We start from the raw sequence: 17915 nt of genomic DNA on the forward strand, positions 1-17915 counted from the left end.
TCTTGTTTGTTGAATGTATAACCTTTTTTATTGGAAGAATATGTTAGTTGTCAAGTCTTATCTCATAATAACCACTATGTTACACCAAAGGGAAACCATTTGTAAGACACATTTCAATGTAAAGAAGACACTAACAAATGAATCATGTAATTTAAACAAACAACCAAATGCAGTTCCCACAGTTAAAACCGATTTTTAAGCAGTTCTTACGTCATGGGTATCCATTGTACTTTAGTCACTTAAGAGGTTTTGGTTACACTTTTACTGGAGTTTTGTGTTTACCGTTTAACACTTGGCAGCTTAACAATTAACATTCACACATAAACATGTCTACACATTACATGAAGCGTGGTTGCAAACTGACAGTCCAACCCAGAGTTCTTAAATGTTCACAATTTATGTAGTAATGCGTAAAAAAAATGTATAGGGTATCGTGATATCATTTTTGCCAATTTTATATTGATACTGTGACCGAGTATTGATTTGCTAGGTAGTTAACGTTAGCTAGTGCTAGTCGGCTGTATTTCTCATCATATAGCTTTTTCTCCATCTTCTTTTTAAATAGTGAGACAACATGTTTTGAGCACTTATCTACAAAATTTGCTTTCTCATGGCTCTTGTCCCTCTGCAGCAGACATATATAGTGAGCAATATGTTTGGAACATCAAATCGCAATACGTATCGATACCGAAGTATCGCGGTAATATCGTATAGTGAGGTCCCTGGGAATTCCCAGCCCTAATTTAGCCACTTATCTAGCAACGAGTATTGTAAATACAGTGCGTTCTGAAAGAATTCAGACCCCTTGACTTATTCTAAATTGTATTACATTACAGCATTATTTTAAAATTGATTTAAATAGTTTTATTTCCTCATTCTACACACAATACCCAATAATGACAAAGCAAAAACCGGTTTTTAGAAATGTATTAAAAATAAACAACGGAAATGGCACATTTAAATAAGTATTCAGACACTTTACTCAGTACTTTGTTGAAGCACTTTTGGCAGCGATTACAGCCTCACGTCTTCTGGGATGACACTACAAGCTTGGCACACCTGTATTTGGGGAGTTTTTCCCCATTCTTCTCTGCAGATCCTCTCAAGGCCTGTCAGGTTGGATGGGGAGTGTCGCTGCACAGCTATTTAAGTCTTTCCAGAGATGTTTGATTGGGTTCAAGTCTGGGCCACTCAAGGACATTCAGAGACTTGTCCCGAAGCCACTCCTGCGTTGTCTTGGCTGTGTGCTTAGGGTCGTTGTCCTGTTGGAAGATGAACCTTCGCCCCAGTCTGAGGTCCTGACCACTCTGGAGCAGGTTTTCATCAAGGATCTCTCTGTACTTTTCTCCATTCATCTTTCCCTCAATCCTGACTAGTGTTGCAGTCCCTGCCGTTGAAAAACATCCCCACAGCATGATGCTGCCACCACCATGTTTCACCGTAGGGATGGTGCCAGATTTCCTCCAGACTTGATGCTTGGCATTCAGGCCAAAGAGTTCAATCTTGGTTTCATCAGACCAGAGAATCTTGTTTCTCATGGTCTGAGTCCTTTAGGTGGCGTTTTGGCAAATTTCAAGCAGGCTGTCGTGTGCCTTTTTACTGAGGGGGGGCTTCCGTCCGGCCACTCTACCATAAAGGCGTGACTTGGTGGAGTGCTGCAGAGTTTTCCTTCTGGAAGGTTCTCCTCTCTCCACAGAGGAACTCTGGACCTCTGTCAGTGACCAGGTCTTGGTGGTTTCAAACGTCTTCCATTTAAGAATGATGGAGGCCACAGTGTTCTTGAGGATCTTTTGATGCTGCAGACATTTTTCGACACAATCCTGTCTCGGTGCTCTACGGACAATTCCTTCGAGCTCATGGCTTGGTTTTTGCTCTGATATGCACTGTCAACTGTGGGACCTTGTATAGACAGGTGTGTTCCTTTTCCAAATTATGTCCAATCAATTGAATTTACCACAGGTGGATAACAAGTTGTAGAAACATCTCAAGGATGATCAATGGAAACAGGATGCACCTGAGCTCAATTTCAAGTCTCATAGTAAAGGGTCAGAATAAGGTAATGTTTTTTTTGCAAACATTTCTTTGTCATTATGGGGTATTGTGTGTAGATTAATTATGAAAATAATCAATTTCAGAATAAGGCTGTAACGTAACAAAATGTGGAAAAAGTCAAGGGGTCTGAATACTTTCAGAATGCACTGTACTCCCTTAATTTATCATGTATTGTCAATGCTCAATAGGGGGAAGCCTCTTGTATGACTGAATCCTCCTCATTGTACTTGGGTGTAGATTTGATATGTGTCCCAAATGGAACCCTATTCCCTACATATAATGCCCTACTTTTGAACAGAGCCCATAGGGAATAGAGTTCTATTTGGGATGCAACCTTGCTCTTGGTCAGTGGGACGGAACCATTCTCTCCAGGCATCTACGTAAAACATTAAAGAATCTCATTCTCTCACTCACACAGTTTCTCTCACACATTTTCTCTCTTCGTCTCCCCCTCAGTCCTTTATGAATCGTACTTGTCACCTCCTGTGTGTGATAGGGCGTAGAGCTTTTCAGCGCTGCTCTCCAGCCGCTCCCTGTACTCCAGGTGGGTGTAGTTGCCGGGCGGGACGCCCTCCGTGCCATGGAGCAGCCCCCAGCAGCAGCAGGCGATCACCGCCGTACTGTCACTGTCACCTGGAATTGGGGGAGGGGGGAGAGGTAGGTGAATGGGGGAGTGAGATGGATGAAGAAGTGAATATAAAATAGATGAGGGAGGAAGAGGCGGGAGAGGAATCAAGTAGATGGAGGTGGGTGAATTACTGAGGTGAAGTTATGTAGAAGTGGATTCTAATGCAACCATGTGGCCTGGGGTTGGTCTTGTAGTTTGTGACACCGCTGTCAGTGCACACAGTTACAAATATGTCCCACTCCCCTTCTGGCACATATCTTTCCTATCTCTTGTTGACTGGCTAGCTGTCCAATAAACACCCAACAATTATTAAGGAATGAAAAGAAATATGGTTTCAAAAATGTAAACGCAATCTAAATCAAACACCTCCTTATTTGGTATTGATTAGTAAGGCGGGATGGTAGCATCTCACAATTGGATTTGCAGGACCTCGTCCAGACAAAAAAAGAAAGCTAAGTAACATTATGCCTTCTCATTGCAGTCGCTGTACTCTTTATATACAGGAGAACTATTGCCTTGTGGTGAGGATAGCAGAGTTGCAAACTTGGCTTCAGACGCAATCGTTAGGCGAGGGCAATCTAAGTGTAGGAAAGGAAGATACAGCGTCTGTGCCACCAGTAAATACTGGTAGTATTGTTAATCCCCCTGCAGTCTCAGCCAGACAATTTTCTCATGGCTTCTGGAAAGAAATGCTCTCTGCATGCACAACCAGTGTCGCTCATTCGGCAGATTTAGAAACTTTTCAACCGGTTTTCTCCACTAAGCAACAAGTCTGATTCAGAGCCTGAGCCATCTCAGGTCTCTCCTCCACCCTTTACGGGGTCTGAGCCACCGACGCCTCCCACCATTAGCTCTGACAAATTGAAAACCCAAGTCATTGGTGACTCCATTACCCGCAATATTAGACTTAAATAGAATCATCCAGCGATTATACATTGTTTACCAGGGGACAGGGCTACCGATGTAAAGGCTAATCTGAAGATGGTGCTGGCTGATGCTAAAACTGGCAAGTGTAGATGGTATAGGGATATTGTTATCCACATCGGTACCAACGATGTTAGGATGAAACAGAGGTCACCAAGTGCAATATAACTCAATCACTGTTTGAAAACTGTTTTCTGGCCCGCATTCTGGGACCCCCACAAACAGGACCAAGCCTGGCCTGCTGAGGAGTGATGGACTCCATCCAAGCTGGAAGGGCGCTCTCATCCCATCTATCAACATAGACAGGGCTCTATCTCGTCTAGCTCCACAATGAGATACGGTGCAGGCCAGGCATCAGGCTGTTAGCCAGCCTGCCAGCTTAGTGGAGTCTGCCACTAGCACAGTCAGTATAGTCAGCTCATTGAGACTGTGTCTGTGCCTCGATCGAGGTCAGGCAAAACTAAACATGGCGGTATACGCCTTAGATATCTCACTGGTAATAAAGACCACCTCCATTCCTGTCATTTTTGACAGAGATTGTGATCATTTTTGTTTTTATCCTTTATTTAACTAGGCAAGTCAGTTAAGAACAAGTTCTTATTTTCAATGACTGCCTAGGAACAGTGGGTTAACTGCCTTGTTCAGGGGCAGAATGACAGATTATTTTATCTTGTCAGCTCGGGGATTCGATCTTGCAACCTTTCAGTTACTAGTCCAACGCTCTAACCACTAGGCTACCTGCCGCCCCAATATCTCACATCTCAAAATAGGACTACTTAATGTTAGATCCCTCACTTCCAAAACAGTCATAGTGAATTAATTAATCACTAATCATAAACTTCATGTGATTGGCCTGATTTGAAACATGGCTCAAGCTTGATGAATTTACTGTGTTAAATGAAGGCCTCCTGGTTACACTTGTGACCGTATCTCCTGCGCATCCCACAAAGGAGGAGGTGTTGCCAACATTTACGACAGCAAATTTCAATTTACCCTCCAAGACAATTTTCGTCTTTTGAGCTTCTCATCAAGAAATCTTTTCAGCCTACTCAATCACTTTTATAGCTACTGTTTATAGGCCTCCTGGGCCGTATACAGCGTTCCTCACTGAGTTCCCTGAATTCCTATCGGACCTTGTAGTCATGGCAGATAATATTCAAATGTTTGACTTAAATATTCACATGGAAAAGTCCACAGTCCCACTCCAAAAGGCTTTCGGAGCCATCATCAACTCAGTGGGTTTGTCTAACATGTCTCCGGACCAACTCATTGCCACAGTAATAACCTGGATCTAGTTTTGTCCCGTGGAATAAATATTGTGGATCTAAATGTTTTTCCTCGTATTCCTGGACTATCGGACCACCATCTTATTACATTTGCAATCGCAAGAAATAATCTGCTCAGACCCCAACCAAGGATGATCAAAAGCCATGCTATAAATTCTTGGACAACCCAAAGATTCCTAAATGCCCTTCCAGACTCCCTCCACCTACCGAAGGATGTTGGAGTACAAACATATGTTAACCGCCTAACCTTGCTTAACACCCTAGATGCAGTCGCAACTCTAAAAACTAAAAATATTTGTCACAAGAAATTTGCTCCCTGGAATACAGAAAATACCAGAGCCCTGAAGCAAGCTTCCAGAGAACTGGAACAGAAATGGCGCTCCACCAAACTGGAAGTCTTCCGACTAGCTTGGAAAGACAGTACCGTGCAGAGCCCTCACTGCTGCTCGATCAGCCTACTTTTCCAACCTAAATTTGAGGAGAATAAAAACAAACCAAAATAAAAGTTTTATACTGTCACAAAGCTAACTAAAAAGCAGCACTTTCCATGTTTTATACTGTCGCAAAGCTAACTAAAAACCAGCATTCCCCAAGAGAGGATGACCTTCACTTGAGCGGTGATGAATTCATGAACTTCTTCGACTAAAGATTATGATCATTAGAAAGCAAATTACGGACTCCTCTTTGAATTTGCGTATTACTCCAAAACTCAGTTGTCCTGAATCTGCATAGAACTGCCAGGACCTAGGATCACTGGAGTTTTTTAATCCTGTATCTCTCGATACATTCACGAAAATAGTCATGGCCTCTAAAACTTCCAGCTGCTTTCTGGACCCTATTCCAACTAAACTACTGAAAGAGCTACTTCTTGTGTTTGGCCCTTCTATGTTGAACATAAGTAACTGTTTCCTATCCTCCGGATGTGTACCAAACTCACTAAAAGTGGCAGTAATAAAGCCTCTCCTGAAAAAGCCAAACCTTGACCAAGCCAATATAGAATCTTCCATTCCTCTCAAAATGTTGGGAAAAAGCTGTTGCGCAACAACACACTGCCTTCCTGAAGACAAATAATGTATACAAAACACTCCAGTCTGGGTTTAGATCCCATCATAGTACTGAGACTGCACTTGTGAAGGTAGTAAATGACCTTTTAATGGCATCAGACCAAGGCTCTGCACCTGTCCTCGTACTCCTAGACCTTTGGTGATTGGTTGGTCTACAAGGACAAGTTCTTGCCTGGTTTAGATCTTATCTGTCGGAAAGATATCAGTTCGTATCTGGATGGTTTGTCCTCTGACAAATCAATTGTATGTTTCGGTGTTCCTCAAGGTTCCGTTTTAGGACCACTATTGTTTTCACTATATATTCTACTTCTTGATGTCATTCGGAAACACGATGCCAACTTTCACTGCTATGCGGATGACACACAGCTGTACATTTAGATGAAAGATGGTGAAGCCCCAAAATTGCCTACCCTGGGAGCCTGTGTTTCATCCATAAGGAAGTGGATGGCGGAAAATGTTTTACTTTTACACTGACAAAACAGAGATGCTAGTTCTAGATCCTAAGAAACAAAGATATCTGCTGTTTGAGCTGACAATCTTGATGGTTGGTACAGTCTCAAATCAAACTGAAGGACCTTGGTGTTACTCTGGACCCAGATCTCTCTTTTGACGAACATATCAAGAATATTTCAAGGGCAGCTTTTTTCCATCTTCGTAACATTGCAAAAATCAGAAATGTTTTGTCCAAAAATGATGCAGAAAAACTAATCCATGCTTTTGACACTTCTAGATTAGACTACTGCAATGCTCTACTCTCTGGCTACCCAGATAAGGCACTAAATCATCTTCAGTTATTGCTAAATACAGCTGCTAGAATCTTGACTAGAACCAAACAATTTCATTATATTACTCCAGTGCTAGCCTCTCTACACTGGATTCCTGTTAAGGCTAGGGCTGAGTTAAAGGTTTTACTGCTAACCTACAAAGCATTACATGGACTTGCTCTTACCTATCTCTCTGATTTGGTCCTGCCGTACATACCTACACGTTTTGCTATACTCTACTTGACGTGATCTTCCTGTCTGGTCTTGGAGGAGATCTTCATGGGCTATACTCAGCTTTCTCAGGGTAGTACGTTAGTGGTCTGTTGAGATCCCTCTAGTGGTGTGGGGGCTGTGCTTTGGAAAGTAGATGGGGTAAAAGCCTGCCTGGTTGGCCCTGTCCAGGGGGTTTCGTCGGACAGGGCCTCAGTGTCCCCACGTCTCAGCCTCCAGTATCTATGCTGCAAAATCTATTCTCTGTGTGTGTGCGGACCTGAGCCCTAGGACCATGCCTCAGGACTACCTGGCCTGAGATGACTCCTGGCTGTCCCCAGTCCACCTGGTTGTGCAGCTGATCCAGCTCATCTATGAAAAGCCAACTGACATTAACTCCTGATGTGCTGACCTGTTACAACCACTGTGATTATTATTTAACGCTACTGGTCATCTATGAACATTTAAACATCTTGAAGAACAATCTGGCCCTAATGTCCATGTACTCTTATCTCCACCCGGCCCAGCCAGAAGAGAACTGGCCACCCCTCAGAGCCTGGTTTCTTCCTAGGCTCCTGCCTTTCTAGGGAGTTTTTCCTAGCCACTGTGCTTCTACATCTGCATTGCTTCCTTTTTGGGGTTTTAGGCTGAGTTTCTGTATAAGCACTTTGTGACATTATGCTGACGTAAAAAGAGCTTTATAAATACATTTGATCTTAATTGTTTTATCTAGAGAAGAGTAATGTCTGACTTATAATTTAATACAATCTCTACAGAAAGTCCTGTGAAGTAAACAATGCATGGAATGCGAGTATAAAAAAAGTGGCCCAAGAGACCACACAAACCTTAATTTAAGCATATAGTTTATGTATTTCCTCAATTCAGACAGTGTTGCCAATATTGTCCTTTCTAAGATGGCCATCAAGTCACTCACTACCAAGAAAGTGTCACATTCCCGGCAGATCACATTGCATTGCATCAACCAATGGCTGCATGCCACGTCGTTTACTGCGCAGTCGAGCATGAGATTGCTATATCATATGATGTGGTTAGCTGAAATTTTAAACAGCTATCCAGATGTTGTAAGATCTGGCATGCGTCAGCAATGTAGTCAGACAGGAATGCGGCCGATCGATAGAACTCATCTTTGTCATTATAGCGTCTGTGACAGCATGGGCATTGCCATTGAGGCAATCTCCATTTTGAAGTAGTCAATTTTCTTCACGATTGGCTGATATCTCCTGATGACCCAGTTGGACAGGACTCCAACAGGGATCAGCCAATGAAGTTGGAAGTCCCACCCAGTTAACTACATTAAAATGGCGCTGCCTATGCTAATAAGGCCTTTTGGCCACTAGAAGCCTCTATCATTTTCTAAGGCAAAACACTGCACTGTGAACTGACCTCCATGGAAGCCCCCGCGGCTCATCAGCTCCTCCCAGTCTGACCCCGCCCCAAGCAGGGCATCCAGGGCGATCATTGGAGCGTCGTGGCCGCTGCGGCCCGCCCAGCCCTTCAGGCTGAAGCTCTTATAGACCTTGTCTCTCTCCGCCGGCCCATAGGACGCCGGCCAAAGCACGGGGCCCGTCCTCTCGGAGAGGCCTCTCAGCTCCAGGTACCTATGGAGGGGAAGGGGGTCATAGAAGGGGATGGAGGTGTGGGTGAAGTTGCCCCCATATAATAATCTTGGTTCGGTTTTTGAATTTTACCCACTAATGGTTAAGGTTAGAATTGGGGGAGGGGAAGCTGATCCTAGATACCTCTGGGGAAACGTCACTCCAGAGCAGACATGAATGCTTTTACATTGATTTTGTTTTTTCATTCCTTATTTACTGTACATCAGCGTGGAATTAATTACACCTTTCAGCCAGCTGCCTTGACTTGCTGAGGGTTATGGTTTGAAATCATAAGCTAAGATCTGTATCCATCCACATTATTGAAATTGAATGTTGCCAGTCATTTGATTCTGTATTATACTGTATAAATGTCATCCAATGTTATTGACCTTAACATGAAAAAAGTGTCTATTGAATTAGCAAAAAACGAATTTAAAATGATATGGCAGCTCAACCAAAACACACCCGCCCCCTATTGATTTTCATGTTATCATTGATGTTATTGGCTAGTCTTACCAATCCCACTTCTCAGTGAAGTAGCCCCAGTCTCTCTCAGTCTCCCTGACAGCAAAGCCCTGCGATTGAACAAAGCTCTTGGAGATTGGACAGGCCTCCTTGACCAGGCCCAGCCCCCAGGTCGTGATAGGTCGGCGCTGGACGGCGTATGAGGTGAAGAGCGCCGACGCCACAGCACCGAGGAAACCGGTCGGGTGAGGGTGGGTCATCCTTCCTGTTTCCACAGCAATGGCCACCAGAGTGGACAGCTGCTCTGGCCACGGGTACCTAGAAAGGGAGATACGTGGTGGTGGATCTGAACGTGGTAGGTGCATGTTTGACTACATTGTGACCCAATCCCTTACACCAATTTCTAGAATGCTCCATGTGTATTTTCTGCCATGTTGGTAAGAGTGCATTTACATCTACCAGACGAAGGATGACTAAGTACCGTCTCTTATATGTAAAAAAGAAAATAGAGTTCAGTGGTGCAACTATAATATTACCTTGGCCCATATTCCTAAAGCGTCACAGAGTAGGAGTGCTAATCTGGGATCTGTCCATATAATCTCATTCATTATTATCTAAAAGGCAAAACTGGATCTAGATCAGCACTCCTACTCTTCATTAGTTTAGGGCCTAATGAATTTATTTCAATTGACTGATTTCCTTCTATGAACTGGCACTCAGTAAAATATTTGAAATTGTTGCATGTTGTGTTCATATTTTTGTTCAGTGTATATAACCACTCTCAACCTCACCTCAGACCGATGCACATAGACCTCATGGCTGCCCCACATCCGGTGCCATCAGGGTTGTAGGGCACTCTGAAGCCCCCTTCAGTTCCCGGCCTCAACTGGGACACTCCTAAGTGTACAAGAGAGTGCAAATGAGGTCTAGAGTGTTTGTCACAGTACAAAAAATAAATGTAGGAACAAAGAAAAACATTTTGATACAGTGCATTTGGAAAGTATTCAGTCCTCTTTACTTTTTCTGCCTTATTCTAAAATGGATGAAAGTGTTTTTTTCCACCTCATTCTACACACAATACCCCATAATGACAAAGCAAAAATAGGTTTTTACATTTTACATTTACATAAGTATTCAGACCCTTTACTCAGTACTTTGTTGAAGCACCTTTGGCAGCGATTTCAGCCGTCTTCTTGGGTATGACGCTACAAGCTTGGCACACCTGCAATTGGGGAGTTTCGCCCATTCTTCTCTGCAGATCCTCTCAAGCTCTGTCAGGTTGGATGGGGAGCGTCGCTGCACAGCTATTTTCAGGTCTCTCCAGAGATGTTCGATCAGGTTCAAGTCCGGGCTATGGCTGGACCACTCAAGGAAATTCAGAGGCTTGTCCCGAAGCCATTCCTTCATTGGCTGTGTGCTTAGGGTTGTTGTTCTGTTGGAAGGTGAACCTTCGCCCCAGTCTGAGGTCCTGAGTGCTCCTGTAGCAGGTTTTCATCAAGGATCTCTGTACTTTGCTCAGTTCATCTTTCCCTCGATCCTGACTAGTCTTCCAGTCCCTGCCGCTGAACAACCTCCCACAGCATGATGCTGCCACCACCACGCTTCACCGTACAGATGGTGCAAGGTTTCCTCCAAATGTGACACTTGGCATTCAAGCCAAAGACTTCCCTCTTGGTTCATCAGACCAGAGAATCTTGTTTCTCATGGTCTAAGAGTCCTTTAGGTGCCTTTTGGTAAGCTTCAAGCGGGCTGTCATGTGCCTTTGACCAGACGGAAGCCACCCGTCTGGTCAATCTACAATAAAGGCCTGATTGTTGGAGGGCTGCAGAGATGGTTGTCCTTCTGGAAGGTTCTCCCATCTCCACAGAGGAACTCTGGAGCTCTGTCAGAGTGACCATCAGGTCTTGATGGTTTGAAACTTCTTCCATTTAAGAATGATGGAGGCCACTGTGTTCGTGGGGATCTTCAATGCTGCAGACATTTTTTTGGTACCCTTCCCCAGATCTGTACCTTGACACCATCTGGTCTCAGAGTTCTACCAACAATTCTTTCGACCTCATGGCTCTGATATGCACTGTCAACTGTGGGACCTAATAGAGACAGGTGTGTTCCTTTCCAAATCATGTCCAATTAATTGAATTTACCACAGGTGAACTCCAATCAAGTTGTAGAAACATCTCAAGGATGGTCGATCGAAACAGGATGCACCTGAGCTCAATTTCGAGTCTCATAGCAAAGGGTCTGAATACTTATGTAAATAAGGTGTTTCTGTGTTTTTATTTTTAATACATTTGCAAAAATGTCAATCTGTTTTCACTTTGTCATTATGGAGTATTGTGTGTAGATTGATGAGAGAAAATATATATGTAATGTAACAAAATGTGGAAAAAGGTAAGGGGTCTGAACGCGCACTGTACACTAAAATATCAGAGGAGATTTACGAATAAAAAAAAAAAATCTAAACATTGTTTGGACAAAATATTATGTGTTGCCTAAGATGCTTGATGGCCCTGGTTTCCTTCCTTCCATGTCTTTCATGCCCTCGACATAACGAGCTGCCACATCCTGCAGAAGCTCCTCCCCTTCCTTTCCTGCGAGAGAGTCAAACCAAACCTATTCACAGAGGCAACCCATCAACACAACCTCAAACCAAACACCTTTAGGTACGTAGACATCTGTAAACAATGAGCAAACAATTTTGATTTTGGCCTCACCGGTGGCGAGCGCTTCTGCAGTGGCCAGGTGCAAGACTGTGTCATCGCTGACTGGCCAATCAGGAAGCTGTGCTGTGATGTTCTTCAGCCCACCAAGCTCTTGCAACTCCTGAGGAAACAAAGATGTGAGTGTTGCCCAATTCTAAATCAACGCTTTGCCCCAACACCTTGGCCTTGGTACTTCATGTAGAACTGAAAGATTGGATAGGTAGGCCTATTAGCGGTGGTATGATAATAGCTCAACCTTTCTCTTTAAAAGGCTAGCTAGGTGGTTACACATTATACCCCTCACTGCTTAAACATTATCCACTCCTTTCAGATTTATACTAGTGCCTGGTGTCTATAGGTCCTAGGGTTCAACTTGGAACCAGTCATATGAATGTGAGTAGTACTGAATGCCCTAGAATGATAACCTGAATCCAAACTGTTTCTGTTTCACTTCACGATAAAGTCAAATAGTGCAATGCAGTTGGGATCCGGGATCCAGGCTCCCGTCCTCCTGGGAATTGTATAGGGTAATTTCCAGATTGCCCACCTGGTGAATGGCTGGCCCTGAATCGTTATACTCCCACAGCTGGTTGCGGTAGCCCAGGGCATCGCCAACCCCACTCAGCAGCATGGCAGCCTTGTAGTCCTGGAGGGTGGCAGGCCTGGCAGAGGGGAGGCGGGGATGGGTGTATAAGAGGGAATGAGTTAATACCATTGGTTGTGGCTCTGAGAAGGTTTAGTTGACTGGGTTAAATTGTATAACATTTTATGTAATTTTATTATAAGGGTCATTCCTACTGTCCGATGCCTTTTCTATCCACCTGAAATATCACTTCTTATTTAGTGAGGCTCCCAAGTGGCTTAGCGGTCTAAGGCACTGCATCTCAGTGCAAGAGGCGACACTACAGTCCCTGGTTCAAATCCAGGCTGAATCACATCCGGCTCTGATTGGTAGTCCCAAAAGGCGGCGCACAATTGGCCCAGCATCATCCGGGTTTGGCCGGGGTAGGCCGTCATTGTAAATAAGAGTTAGTTCTTAACTGACTTGCCTAGTTAAATAAAGGTAAAAAAATGAAAAACTGAAATGTCTTGAGTCAATAACTATTCAACCCATTTGTTATGGCAAGCCTAAATAAGTTTAGGAGTAAAAATTAGCTTAACAAGTTGCATAATAAATTGCATGGACTCACTCTATGTGCAATAATAGTGTGTAACATGAGAAATGCTTACCAAGAAAAACTTCCAAAAGGACTAATTCAAGGTAAAAAGGAGTTGGAGCACTTGACAAAAAAAGGTAGTGATTTATTTTTGCTGACTTTAATCCATTGTACAGGTTGCGAACAGTTGACGGACGTTTCGACATCAAGCTGATGTCTTCTTCAGGTGAATCACATGATTTTTCACCTCATCTCTGTACCCTACACATACAATTATCTGTATGGTCCCTCAGTCGAGCAGTGAATTTCAAACAGATTCAACTGCAAAGACCAGGGAGATTTTCCAAGACCTTGCAAAGAAAGTCACCCATTGGTAGATTGGGAAAAAAAAAAAAAGTGACATTGAATATCCCTTTGAGCATGGTGAAGTAATTAATTACACTTTGGAGTACACTACCGTTCAAAAAGTTGGGGTCACTTAGAAATGTCCTTGTTTTTGAAAGAAAAGCACATTTTTTGTCCTTTAATATAACATCAAATCGATCAGAAATACAGTGTAGACGTTGTTAATGTTGTAAATGACTATTGTAGCTGGAAATGGCAGATTTTTTATGTAATGTCTACATAGGCGTACAAAGGCCCATTATCAGCAACCATCACTCCTGTGTTCCAATGGCACGTTGTTAGCTAATCCAAGTTTATCATTTTAAAAGGCTAATTGATCATTAGAAAACCCTTTTGCGATTGTTTGCACAGCTGAGAACTTGTCCTGATTTAAAGAAGCAATAAAACTGGCCTTTAGATTAGTTAAGTATCTGGAGCATCAGCATTTGTGGGTTCGATTACAGGCTCAAAATGGCCAGAAACAAATCTCTTTCTTCTGAAACTCGTCAGTCTATTCTTGCTCTGAGAAATGAAGGCTATTCCATGCGAGAAATTGCCAAGAAACTGAAGATCTTGTACAACGTTGTGTACTACTCCCTTCACAGAACAGCGCAAACTGGCTCTAACCAGAATAGAAAGAGTGGGAGGCCCCGGTGCACAACTGATCAAGAGGACAAGTACATTAGAGAGTGTGTAGTTTGAACAACAGACGCCTCACAAGTCGACTCCGGGATGCTGGCCCGTTCCTCTGTCCAGAGTCTGTGTTCTTTTGCTCATCTTAATCTTTTATTTTTGTTGGCCAGTCTGAGATATAGCTTTTTCTTTGCAACTCTGCCTAGAAGGCCAGCATCCCAGAGTCGCCTCTTCACTGTTGAAGTTGAGACTGGTGTTTTGCGGGTACTATTTAATGAAGCTGCCAGTTGAGGACTGAGGCATCCCCCCAGACTTAAATTAACAGACTTAAATTAGTGTTCAGTTGGCATATTGAACATTTACAATGGATAATCAATCATGTAAAAGTAACAGAGGTGCAAATTATTAAACAATTGCTTACTTAGAGTTTATATAGGCCTAGATTAACATGTATATTGCTCGTATTTCAACATAGCATGTCACATGACGTCTACAGGGGGCGAAAATCCCAGGGGGGACGGGGGGGACACGACCCCCCCCATCCTGGGAAAAATATGATTTGTCCCCCCCAATATATCACTGTAAACATAACTATGTAATTTAAATAATATTAATAATACGCAATGAAAGCAATTGTGCTGATTATAGACACTTAATAGCGCGTTTTTAAGTTTCAAAAGATTGTGAACCCCCCACCCTTTGCCTCACAATGGTTTGATCCACTGCCAGTTCCTTAGTTGGCAAGGTAACAGAGGGTTCGTATCTACTGTCTGAAAGGCACTCAATGCACGTAACTGACGTAAGGTTAATTCAGTCAATCGCGCCATAGCAATGTTTTGTTTTATGTTGGCAGGGTTCACACACACACTAGCTGAATTTGCAGAGCTAGCGCACAAATATTAACTATTAAGCTAGCTAGTACCTATTCCATTTATGTGGCGTCGTCAAAGATGGAATCTTTGCTATCGTCAATTTATTCCAAGATCAGCACGCAGATGTAAGTTAGTGCTTCAAAGTCCCTGTGATAAGGTTAGCGATAAACTGAAGTCCAAACTGAACAGAACTACACTCTCTTCTACCATTGTCTTAAATATATTTAATGGTCTCGTTGCAAAAGCTAAATTGTCGAAAGGGAACTTTTATTTATTTATTTCATTTCACCTTTATTTAACCCGGGTAGCAAAGATTATAGCAAACACCACTGAAACGGAATTGGTGCTCGCTAGCTTTGCAAATTCAGCTATTGTTGGAAGCCAGCCAATATGAAACAAACGATTAAAATTACAAAAGGTTGCAGCATATGTTGTGTAAATGGTGAACTCATACAGCTGTCAACTCTTGTCACTGCAATCCGTTTCACATTTGCTAGCTACCTTTTAGATCGAAGCCCATATAGAATGATAGAAGATAAGATGATAGAAGCCCATTTCCTACTGTAAATAACCTACACACTGTGTGTGTAGCCAGCCAGGTAGAAAAATGGCAGAAAAAAAGACGGACATCAGAGTATTTTTCAGTACACCAAAACGCAAAGTAAGAACCCTAGTAGCCTAATATCTCAGACTAGTTGATAAAATGTTCATAAGAAAGAAGTGAAATGCTAATGGAAATGTTTCACAATGATGTCATTTGGCAGAGCAGGCAACAGATGGCACACAGACAGCAGAGTTAGGGACAGATATGCAGGGACAGACTGGCAGAGACAGGGAGTCTCAGGTAAGTTTGTTGAGTCTTTGTTTGGCAACATTATGAAAGGTTCTCCATTTTTTTGGGGACTTGTAAAATAGGAACATAATTGGAAAATGCCATGGATACCCCCACTCTCAACTTAAACTGGTGACTGAACTAAGATTTGTTAAAGGCAATGGTATTGCTGTTGTGATTAGTTGTGTAGTTTTGGGTACCGGTAGTTAGGGGTACAGCAAACACCTTATTTCTTTGGTTCCTCAATATACATTTACCATATTACAACGTAGGCTGTGTGTTACAGCACTACTTTTGGTGTCCCCCTCAGGAATTGCTCTTGAGAAAATGTCATGTAATTGTCCCCTCCAAAGTTGATATCAGAGTTTTGCCCCTGGACGTCTATACTTTATTTTTTTACAAGACATGCAGTTGTAGTAATAAATCTATCATGGCAATTACCCATGTTTGTAGGAAAATAATATTACAATATGCATGATCTAAAATCCATATTATGAGACACGCGACTCACCGGTCCATTGCGACACGTCTTCCAGAGATCGCGCTTTAGAGGCAGCGACAAACTTAAGTTTAGACCGCGGCTCCAAACTCCCAAATTGTGTGTAAATAATAAAACTATTTATAGATGTAGTCTGTGTCCTACTACCTCAGGTTCTTGTTCACTCCTTCGCCGTTTTTAAAGACAGAAATCCTATATTGACAAAATATATTAGACGGGTAGGCCTAGTAGCCGATTTAAATATTGAATGTTATATGTTCTCCGTCTCGGGGACCACTATCTTTGCAAATGAGTTTACAGATTTTCAGCAAGTGTGCCGGAGAATAAACACGATCAAGGTTGCCAGGTCTAGCAAACAGTTTTTGTATTCAAAGACCACTGAAAACTAGTCTCCATTTTTATTTTTATTTATTTTTTGCAGCAAGAAAAAGTTATATATTTATTCATGAAATATATTTATTCATTAAACACTTTTTCCATAACGTTAGCGAGAGAATTAACAAGCAATATCGACATAACTTGAAACGGCATATAAAGAAAAAATCAGGTTTCCATCAAAAGAATAGCCTAAATTGTGTGCGCTAATGTGACGTAATAAAGGCATTTCAATCTCTGTGAAATAAACATGTTAAACTATTTTCTGGCAATTGTGCCATTTTTATGTGCCAGATATTAAGACTACAAGCCCTTATAATTAGCATATTTGCGAGATTGACTTGTCATTTCAATAGGCATAGGCTAGCGGTCCGTGTATCCTCCGTTCATTGGTTATTCCATTCAAATCAGGAAGTGGGGAAATGGCTCGTGTATTGTTTGGTTTCAGAATTTTACGAATGAAAATCGGATATCAACTCGTTTTCTTATTTATGGTGTCCAAATGGTGCATCGATTAACAGAAAACAAATAAATTCCAAATGTATCCCATTTTTCATTTTGTTCAAACCTGGAAGTACACACCCCATAATAGAATATTTATAGACATAGTAGGTGTTTGTTTACTGTCTGGGTTGAGCTGCAGTGTCGGCAGCTCAGCAAAGCGAATTTACATTTGTGTGACAGGAAGATAAAAATAGTAATATTAGTTAAGATAGTTAACTTATCATGTAGTCAGCATGCCAATAGAACGAACTCAACAACAGCTGAAAAATGTTGGCTTGCACTACCTGCATAGCTAGCAATAGCCGGCTAACGTTACTGCAGACTAGTTAACAAGCTGACTCACTGACTAACTAGCAGGCTGGCCGGCCAGCCCTACCTAGCTACTGACTATAGTCATGCTAGCTAGAAGTAACTAGTGGAAGTTAGTCCCTCAACCTGCTACAAGATACACCTTTTTATTGGTGTGGGTATAATTCACAAACCTTTCCTGCTTACTGAAAGGCAGATGTAGAAAAGGAATGTGTGTGGGCACTAAATTAATTGCTAGGACAATTGGCTATTCTGGATGTTTACCTACCACCTTTTAGGGGGGCTGAAAGTCAATGATACAGATTCAGTCTGATATTATTTGATTACTGATTCCCCCACACTCCCTCTCGCTCATTCACAGGACCATTCACACAGTCCAGTCACTCAGCTCTATCCAGAAACTCAAGGTCCTACACTGCTTCCTCCTACAACACCCTGATGAGAAGCAAAAAGCCTGTCCCCATGACTAAGTTTGCATATCTCTCTAACCGTGCTGAGACAATCTGCCTCTAGAACAGTATTACAGTAGTTTTAAATGAAACGCTCAACAGTGATTATTGCTGTCTCGCTCTGCCATCCTCACAGTTCACTCACTCAGATGGTATGTAGGCTGGTTGATGGCACCTACAGGCCTGTTTG

At 42.5% G+C, this 17915-nt stretch overlaps 1 protein-coding gene across 1 annotated transcript; it reads right to left on the reverse strand.

Moving 5' to 3' along the window:
- Positions 1–2: 2 nt before the first annotated feature.
- On the reverse strand, positions 3–16434 carry adprh (ADP-ribosylarginine hydrolase). Its single transcript, XM_014158545.3, has 8 exons — positions 16101–16434; positions 12259–12373; positions 11724–11832; positions 11502–11600; positions 9801–9906; positions 9061–9327; positions 8333–8547; positions 3–2685 (listed from the first exon to the last, which is right to left on the reverse strand). The coding sequence occupies exons 1-8, from the start codon at positions 16106–16108 to the stop codon at positions 2513–2515; spliced, it is 1092 nt and encodes a 363-aa protein (XP_014014020.2). The 5' UTR covers positions 16109–16434; the 3' UTR covers positions 3–2512.
- Between the last annotated feature and the right edge of the window lie 1481 nt (positions 16435–17915).

The sequence above is a fragment of the Salmo salar genome, chromosome 19 (genome assembly GCF_965601325.2).
Source record: "Salmo salar chromosome 19, fSalSal1, whole genome shotgun sequence".
In the NCBI taxonomy this organism is placed as follows: Eukaryota; Metazoa; Chordata; class Actinopteri; order Salmoniformes; family Salmonidae; genus Salmo; species Salmo salar.